Raw genomic sequence first — 9911 nt, 5'->3', positions numbered from 1 at the left:
GAAACACAATTTTAAAGTTTAAATAATAATAACACAATTTTGGAATTCAAATTTTTGGACAAAAATATACTTTTACCTTCACATCCTTCCAGATAGCATCAACAATATCATCAGGCACATTGTTCCAATCAAGAAAAGTAAGAGGAACAATGTTACCATTCCGCACAATAATGCCAAGTTGAGTAGTTAACTTAGACACGTTATCCTCTATTGGGCAGTAATTTTCATCAAATTGTATGTCCGGCTTTGTACCAGTACCCCACTCCCTAATGCCCTTGGCACATCCTCTACCACGCCTAGTCGAGGTTGATGAAGAACTAACATGACCTACGAGATACAATAACAATAAACAATAAGCAATGATAATAAACAAATGCAAATTTAAATAATGTGAATACAAATCGAATTCTTATACCTGAGGTGGGCTATGAAGAAGTCGAAGGGTTTGCAAAATACAATGAGAATAAACAAGTTACATATAATGAGAATAAATAAATGTATGTTTAAATAATTTTCATACAAATCAAAGCAAATTTATATACTTGCGGATGGCTCATAAGCTGATGACTCTAGTCGAGATGATAGCTGCTGTGGTGCCACTGATGGTGGACGCACCGATGGTAGGTGTGGAGGCTGAGTACATGGTAGCTACTGTGGTGCCACTGATGGTGGTCGATGCAGTGGTACTAATGGCCCCTCTGATGGTGGTCGCTGGGATGCCTTCTCTAATGGTGGTGCCAGTAATAGTGGTCGCTACGATGGCTGGTCAGATGGTGGTGGCACTAATGGCCCCTTCGATGGTGGCCGATGTGATGCCTTCTTTGATGGTGGTACTACTAATGTCCTGTTATGTAGCACATCAGACATCATGCGCCAGGGATGATCAGGCTTCCTCTTCCTTCCCATAATAATCTGCAAGCAATATAATATTAATTGACATTAGAAACATATACAATGGTTTGTCATCATGCATCTCACGTCTCATACGTGAAGCCCAAATCTGTTGTGACCTTTTGAGTTTTATAATATGAGTCTAGAAGTTTCACACCTAACGGGAACGCCTTATTCAATAACTCAAGCAACATGTCAACAGACTTGTCTGTCCACTGATTAAGCACCTTCAAATGTAAAAGTCGAACAATGAATGACAAAGATGTGAACTTCTGACAACCCGGATACAATTCACTTTGTGCATCTTGAAGAAGTTTGAAATACTTTGCAGTCTCTGCATTTGGACCGAGCTAGGGTTCAGATGCATGGGGATCAGGCCCCTGTGGTTCATTACCCTTAACACTTGTACCGGCATGTGGATTTTCCATAGCCCCTTATATCATTCCAATCATATCATCCCCAATGTCTAAATTAGCTAATGTTTCATTCTCTCGATTACCATGCAGAGATACGTAAGATTCCCCATGATTAATCCAATGTTTGTCTTTTTTAGAAAAACCATTCAAAATCAGATGCTCCCACACACCCTCTCGTACAAGATGGTATCGATTCTCACACTTCCTACACGGACAACTGATCATCGAACCTTCAACCCTATTGGTGTAGGCAAACACAAGAAATTCATCAATCCCATTAATGTATTCGCTTGACATCCTATTTGGCAAATCAATCCAACTCTTATCCATCATCTGTACATATCCACAAAAATATCTCATCAAAGTAACTCTAAATATAATACCTATGTATTCATGTACCATAATACCTATCCGTCCAATTTCTCTCAAATAGGTAGGTGGTCTTATCCTAGTTAGTTATTTACCGGTTTGATGGGAGAACATAAAAAATGAAATGCTTATACAACAACATATGAGATCAATTAATTGAAGAAAAAAATGATATAATTTCATACTTTCTACATCATAACTAAATAAATAAATAAATCATAACCAAACACCACATGAGGCACAACCAAAGATCTTATAAATCTTAACTAAAATAATATCATAATTAACGAGGATAATTCATCATAACTAAAGAAAAAAAAAATGACATAACTGATGATGCATATGATAAATGGATGTGTATGGTAGAATTCTCTAAATTATTAGTATTCCATAATACTATGCGGCATTATTTATAAACTTGATAGATGAGTTATACAAAAACACATTAATCATATATTGTCTCAAAAATTATTTAATAAAGATGGATCATTATTGTCTACACTATTATTTTGAACACCACATAGATAATCTTATGTAATATTTCGAAATTATTAAATGATCATATTTTTGTCTCAATAAACTATTATTAATTATTATATCTCAAAATTTGTTTAAAGTTTTTGAATGATTACCTCAAGACAAGAAACATGATCATTTTTCAACCTATGATGCTATACGCATTAATTGATATATCAATTAGTGAAACTTATTCACAATTATAAGTTATAATCTGATAAGTTATAAACTATAATCTACAATCACTTTTTCATAGCTCTACCAAATGGGACCAACGCGTTCTTTCTCTCTATCTGAAAGTGCAGTTTTAAGAGAAGAATGGATCGTCATGGAAAGAGGGCCCCACTGCTTCTTTCACGGCTAGATTTCAATTAATTAGATAGAAGCCAGACTTGTACTAGAACTCTAAATCTTCTCCAAACAGTTAATAAAAAAAAAATGGTTGTTCATGGTGAAGAACCTGAGTTTTCCCTTTTCAATTGAGTTCAAAGTAACAAACACAAAGATATATAGAACTTCTGTAAAGAAGAAAAAATTATGATTAGAGATGATCAAAAACTTTTGAGCTACTAACTCAAAGTAGCTTATCCAAGCTCATATAATCGGCTCAGGTGTCTCCTGTTGTGAAATTACAATTAAACACCAACATGACTTGTTTCCAAAACAAGCCCTTTAAACTTCAGCTCAATCATACAAAAAAGATAATAATAATAATAATAATATTAATAATAATAATAATAATAATAATAATAATAATAATAATAATAATAATAATAAAATGCAGGTGGAAAAGCATGGACCAATAAAAATGAATATACAGATGGTACAGTCAGATTGAAACAAGCCATGCTGAGAGAAAACTAGTCCAGATTTTCACAGGCTGGGGAACTAAAGATTCTCCTTCTAATTCCTTTGCTTGTTTCATTTTAATTATAATCAATTTATTTTCTCATAAATGCTAAAGAATATCTTAGTGCATTGTTTGGTATTGACATTAAATGAAAAATGTTTTTAAAAGTGACTCAAAAACTTAAGAAGAGTTCTGAAATCAGAAATGTTAACTCAAAAATGTTTATCAATATACATTCATCTATATATATACAGAGAGAGAGAGAGAGAGAAAGCATACGCTGAGTAGCTGTCGTCGTCGCCGCACCACCGCTAGCCTGCTCGCCGTTCGCACCACTGCACCACCGCTAGCCTGCTCGCAGTTCGTCGCTAGTCCAGAGAGAGCCATTTCGCCGTTCGTCGCTCGTTTGGGGATTTTGGGGGAAAAAAATTTGTTTCAAACATTTAGGGATTTCGATCCAAATGATCAAGCTTAGATGAAAGGGAAGAGCGGGGCAATTTTTTTTTTTACTTTTTGCGACGGTACGTTTTACACCGTCGTAAATGATAAATAATTATAGATAAACCGACGCCATTTTGATAAGCCTTTTTTTGCGACGGACATTTGCTGTCGCAAATTGTCCACTATTTGCGACAACAAACTTATGCCGTCTCAAAATAATTTTTTTTTGCGACGGTACAAAACCCCGTCGCTAATACTTCCGCATTTATTACACTACCCGTGTAGTTTTATTACCGACGGTCAAACGCCGTCGCTAAAACTCTTTATTTGCGACGGTTTAATCTACCGTCGCAAAAGACCATTTTTTGCGACGGGGAACGCGCCGTTGCAAAAGCTTCCGTATTTTTTACTCCCTTTTCTTGTAGTGTTGGTAAAGTAACGGTGTTCACCCTCCTATTTGTTTTTCTCCCTAGCTTATGAGATTGGATTACAACTCTTATAAACCCCACAAAATACATGTTTGTTTGGAAAGAGAATCTCATGGGATCATGAATATACCCTACAAGGAAGGGATTAGCAATGCCATGTGAATGTGGCATTCAATGTACGTCATATTTAATCTTATTATAAAATTATGTAAATTTTCATGAATTTACATAAGTGATTTCATAAAAATATATAAGTTAAACACAAATTTATGTAAATGTTAAGATTTTATAAATTTACGTGAATTTATATTCAATTTACGTATTTTTATAAGATCACTTATGACTTACATAATTTTATAATAAAGTTATATATAGTGTGTATTACACACCGAAACATTTCCCATATAAAGATTGGTTGGCTGATAAAAATTTAAGAATAAAATTTATAATTTTAAGTTCATTGAGTGGTTATTGAAATTTGTTCTACTTTTAATTTTTAAATTTTAGAATTAGTTTTTTTTAATTGAATTTTAGTTAAAATACACAAATTGTATCGTTATTAAAAAAAAAAAATTGTGCCATGTAAGGGTGAGCATGGTTTGGATTTGTTTGGTTTGATCGTAAACCAAGATCAATTCATTACCTATAGTTCCATCAAATTTGGAATTAAATCAATTCACGAAAAATTTGGAATCAATTCGAAGCGAACCACTAAAATGTAGTTTGGTTTGGAATCGTAAATTTTAAAAATATTATCATTATTCATAATATGATCACAGAATATTATTTACAATCTAAGAATTATTTACATAATTGTTTAAAACTATTTTTATCACTATACAAAAATATACGTATAATAATAGAGAGTTATAATATATATATATATATATTTGATATTAATAAAATACTTTAATATTTACATTAACAAATTATATATAATCTAAATGGTACGGTTTTATGTCGGTTAGATTTGTAACTATAAAATTGTAAACCGAACTACAAAATACTATTCAGCTATTTCAAAAATTAAAATTAAAATTAAAATTAAAATTAAATTAACATTAAAAAAATCAAATCAAATTGTACGATTAATATGCACCCAACCAAATTCGATTTTTACACTGTAATGCATGCCCCAAAGAAGTTGAGGAAAATGAGGCCACGTGACCCCTCAAATCTTGATTCAATCCTAACGCTAACGCATGCCCCCTCAAAGGGTAATGCTAGGGACACCAAATTTTCTACCAAATAAATGACCAAATGTCTCACATGGGTGTGGGGTCCGCAATTTTGTGGGCCCCACACCCATGTGAGACATTTGGTCATTTATTTGGTAGAAAATTTGGGACCTCTAGCATTTTCCCCCCTCAAATCTTGATTCAATCCACCAAAACAGTTGTAGTGGATGTATTGGCCACGTCACCCGGACACTGCATATGTAGACAAAATGAGGCCACGTGACTAAAGACCTTTGGGGTCCAAAGTAGAGGGTGACATCACTACAACGGTTCTGTTTGGGAAGAGGCTTTTTGAACTTTTTTTTGTTAAAATAGCCACAAAAGATAAAATAGGCTATTTTAGCCGCAACAAACAAAATATCACATTCAATCCATAATCATTACACTCTTCTCTCACAAAAAAGTTAAAAAAAGCCAAAAAATCAAAAAGTCCTTTCCAAACTAAACTTTTTAGCCCAGGCTAAAATAGCTAAAAAAGCCAAAAAGTCAACCCACTTCTCAAACCAACCCAACAAATTATATTTTTAGCAATTAAATTTTTAATCGTCAAAAATTATCTTTTTAGTCGTCAAAGATTTTTGCCGACTAAAATTCTTGGTCGCCTGTTTGGTCGTCGACCAACAATCGGCAAAAGAATTGGCGACTAATTTTTTTTAGTCGCCGAAAGTCGTCAATTGGCAACTAAATGTTACAGATCTCATAAGTTTTATTAAAATTTTTACTAAATGTCTTATATAGATAGAAGATCCACATGAATCTCACACCTATTAAAGACATCTGATAAAAAATTTAGAAAAAATTTTAGAATCTTAACATTACTCATTTAATTTTTTATTCTAAATGTATTTACTAATGTGTCATGATGGGGCACATGAAGGGTAACCAAATTTAATCATCTCCACATTACTTTTATTATGAAAATTTGGTTAATACTTTCAAAGCCCCTTTGTGACATGTTCCACCTTATATTCGCAAACAATAAAATAACATTAAAAAAAAAATGGTTACAGTCGATTTTGTCTTGCACCCAATTAAGTGGCTCTATTCATCCTATTACAACTATTTTTATTAAGAGAAATGTTAGAGATCATGAAAATTTTGTCATGAAAATGATCATGAAAATTTTGTGACCCTTAGATTACCTTGATTAGTGTGTGGTGCTTTATTGTAAGTGTAATCTAAAGGTCACAAATTTTTCATAACTATTTTCATGAAAGACTTTTCATGATACCTAGCATTGCTGTTTTATTAATTTAAAAACATCATATCAAAATATTGTATTTGTAATAAAAAAATACTTAATAACAAAAATCAAAAGCTCATCTCCCAAACATTTAGATAATTACCTTTTTTTTTTAAAAAAAATATTAAATTATTTCTATCTAATAAACAATAAACAAAAATTATATCAAACAGCCTCACGGGAACTCACAAAGTAAAACCAAACAACCCATATGGGTCCAAAGTAGTAAAAGATGTGGAACTACCACATCCACCAATTCATTTGCTCTCCATGCCTATATATATCACCCTTTGAAACCCTTATTCACATCCCATAAGTATCTCATCAGTCAATAGCCTCTCTACATAGATCAAAGCTTAGTATTTCCTATCAAACTTTTTATTTTCAAATGGCCACGTCAGCAATCATGCAGTCCGTCCTGGCAAGACCGGTGACAAGTGTCACAACGAGGGCTAGGTTTGGTCAGTTTACTCCTTGCAGCTACGTGCCATATCTGCAGAAGAATGCTAGCATGCAAGTGCGGTGCATGGCAAAGGTAGGCCTTGAATTGTTTTTGTTACCGTTGATCTCTGTCTTCTAATGTTTTGAGTTGCATGATTTGATGTTTAATAGATTTGGGAGAAATCTAACCGCTTGATTGTTTGAATGGGCAGTATGGTCAAAAAGAGGACGTGACACAGAAGCCAAAGGTAGTCGTAGTGCCCTAATGGCTAATTCAACTTCACCAAATCTTTTTGATTAATTTCATATAATTATCTACAAATGATATTATAAGATGAAGTAATATTTACCTAGGTTTAATGGTCCTTTTACCTCTTTACAGTTTTACAAATGTTACAGTTATACCCTTTAATATATATATATATATATATGTCATCCTAAACTTTATAATTGTTTTACACTTTACACCCTACAAAATATGAACTTTACACTTTTCACTTTATCTTTTTGTAAAAACTGTGCACAGGTAGTTAATGAGTTATTGAATTACTAAATTATATTACAACAAAAAAGTCATATTTGCTCAATCAACTCGAATCTTAAACCTCCTTAAATTTTAAATATCAAGCCTTCACACTATTTTAAGAGATAGTTACAATAGACCATTAGGTCAACTGTCCTATTTGAAAGTGTAATGTTACTTGCGAAGTGTTAATGGTAACTAAATCTATACACCAAAAATGACATTACCACATCATTTTGGTATTTTCTTTTTTAAAAAATTTAGCTCACAAAGCTAAGCGATAAATGGTCACCTCACTATGAAGCATGGGTACAGGTATGAGTACGAGTACTGATACGATACGAGTAAATCGATAAGATAAAATTAAAAAAAAAAAAGCTTTGGTATGTTTGTAAAAAAATATTTATTTTTAATTTGGAGTAATGCAAAAATTAATTAAATGGATTAATTTGTTAAGATCTAACCTACAATTAACATTTAATGCCAAAAGTAAATGTATAAATAAAAATTAAATGTTATTATATTAAATAGCTTACAAATCATAACATAATTTTAAAATCATATTAAACATAAAACTAAAAATTAAAAAAAAAAATTAGTAAAATGAATTTTATCTCTATAGTTTAAGAAAATATTGTTTCGACTGGGTACGGTACGGATTGCGTATATAATAGCTATGTTCAGGTACGTTAAAAATTAAAAAAAAAAATTTAAATAAATATTTCGTGTACCCAATATATATGTAAAAATACTATACAAAATATCATACATCATTAAATATTCGATATGAAGACAATATATTTATCAAAATACCCATACGGCATAGTCCCCTCACCAAATCTTTTTAATAAAATCAACTTTTAAAGGGAAGTCTCAAATTTACAATAACCATTAATCTTTGATTTTAATAGTACATTTTTAACCATGACAGGTAAGCACCAAATTCTCTGACGTGTTAGCATTCAGTGGACCCGCACCGGAGAGAATCAACGGCAGGCTGGCGATGATAGGGTTCGTGGCGGCGATGGCGGTGGAGCTATCGAACGGCGAGGATGTGTTGGTCCAGATATCCAACGGTGGAGTTCCATGGTTTGTGGGGACAAGCATTGTGCTAACCCTAGCATCTTTGGTACCTCTATTCAAAGGGGTGAGTGTGGAGTCTCGTTCAGAGAGGATTATGAGCTCTGATGCCGAGCTCTGGAATGGGAGGTTTGCTATGCTGGGTTTGGTTGCATTGGCTTTCACTGAGTTTGTCAAAGGTGGAGCCCTTGTGTAGGTCCCACTTTTTTAATGTAATTTTGATTATATATGAAATCAAATACACAGTTTCATACTAGAAGGGAAATAGAAAATAGTTGCATACAAGATAAACTTTGTAAAGTTGTAGTAATATTAATATTGCAATAATTCCCTTGTAATGTTCTATTAATCAAATTTTAATGATATTTGGTACCAAATTATTGTTGTTTGATCCATCCAAAAAAATACCAAAAAACATGGATAAAAAAAATATATTGAAAGACAAATAAAAATGTTCACATGAACCATGAACACCAATTATTCTTGACTTTCTCCTGATTTATTTTATTTAAAGTGTCTTCGTCTCATTAATAGTAATATAATTCATTGCACTTTGTTATAATAAACACTTGAAAAAACAAAAAGCCAAATTGATATGCCTTACCAAGTATATATAAAAAAATGAGTCATGCTAGACACGCTAATTATACTCACACTCATGCGAGTATTTGATAATTTTTTTGATAAATTACTTACTGTCTTTAGCATTTTTTTAAAAAAATATTAACAAAAGTGTCAACATTAACAAATAGGGTTTGTGATTAGATAAATTTATGAACCTAGAACCTTTAACAAAAAAGGTGTTATTTATTTCAACCTTGCTACGCACCCCCACTGGGGGTCGACCCCCAGTGACGTGGGCTTCCCCCATTGGCCAGTTTTTTCTTTTTTTTTTTTCTTTCCTTCCAATCCCGCAGTGCCACGTGACACTGGGGTCACTGGGGGTGACTTTTACTGGAAGTCTCGCGCATTTCTGTATTTATTTATTTATTTATTTCACAAGAGTTTAAAGTAGCATTACCACAAACTAGAGGGCTAATCCCTCGCAATACTAACTCCAGTCATATCAACTATGACCAAAGCTCTCACATCTTCTGGGGGATTTTCCAGTATCGCCACATGTTTATCTTGAGCCACAGCCGGCTAACTTGTCTCCAACTCTATTTCAGGATATGTCCAAGTAAACAGTTGATTTGTATGGTTTGAGAAACATGTCCAACTCTATTTCAGAAACATATTTTGAGATAAAAAGTATAAAAATTTATTTAGTTTAATTTTTTTAAAAGATATTTTAAAAAATTATTTTGAGAGAGAGTTTTAGAAAAAGTGATTGATTTGATGTGTATGAGAGAGAGATTTATTTGAAAAATTTGTAAACCAAACAAGTTTTGAAAAAAAATTTTGAGAAAATTTGTTTGGTTTGATTATTTTTGAAAACTTATTTGTAGAGAATTTTTCCCAAAATTTTTTGAGAA

The 9911-nt window shown here is 32.4% G+C and overlaps 1 protein-coding gene across 2 annotated transcripts; it reads left to right on the top strand.

Annotated features, from left to right (window-relative positions):
• The first annotated feature begins 6615 nt into the window (after positions 1-6615).
• Positions 6616-8824, top strand: LOC114270515 (early light-induced protein 1, chloroplastic). 2 transcript variants are annotated; one of them, XM_028212049.2, is made up of 3 exons: positions 6616-6927; positions 7046-7081; positions 8288-8824. In XM_028212049.2, exons 1-3 carry the CDS (start codon positions 6781-6783, stop codon positions 8630-8632), a joined length of 528 nt encoding a protein of 175 aa, XP_028067850.2. In that variant the 5' UTR covers positions 6616-6780; the 3' UTR covers positions 8633-8824. The 2 variants fall into 2 exon arrangements, with proteins under 2 accessions (XP_028067850.2, XP_028067851.1); XM_028212050.2 differs by lacking the exon at positions 7046-7081 and having other exon boundaries at positions 6699-6927.
• The last annotated feature ends 1087 nt before the right edge of the window (positions 8825-9911 follow it).

This window comes from Camellia sinensis, chromosome 7, assembly GCF_055761805.1.
Source record: "Camellia sinensis isolate YWXY chromosome 7, ASM5576180v1, whole genome shotgun sequence".
In the NCBI taxonomy this organism is placed as follows: Eukaryota; Viridiplantae; Streptophyta; class Magnoliopsida; order Ericales; family Theaceae; genus Camellia; species Camellia sinensis.
Note: the sequence above shows the minus strand (reverse complement) of the source record. Positions and strands in the feature narration are given on the sequence as shown.

What these genes read in the sequence shown, in the direction of transcription:
- LOC114270515 (XM_028212049.2), top strand. Translation starts at nt 6,781, where the DNA reads ATGGCCACGTCAGCAATCATGCAGTCCGTCCTGGCAAGACCGGTGACA. An exon ending in AAGTGCGGTGCATGGCAAAG is followed by an intron (nt 6,928 to 7,045) that starts GTAGGCCTTGAA and finishes TTGAATGGGCAG; the next exon opens with TATGGTCAAAAAGAGGACGT. An exon ending in ACGTGACACAGAAGCCAAAG is followed by an intron (nt 7,082 to 8,287) that starts GTAGTCGTAGTG and finishes TAACCATGACAG; the next exon opens with GTAAGCACCAAATTCTCTGA.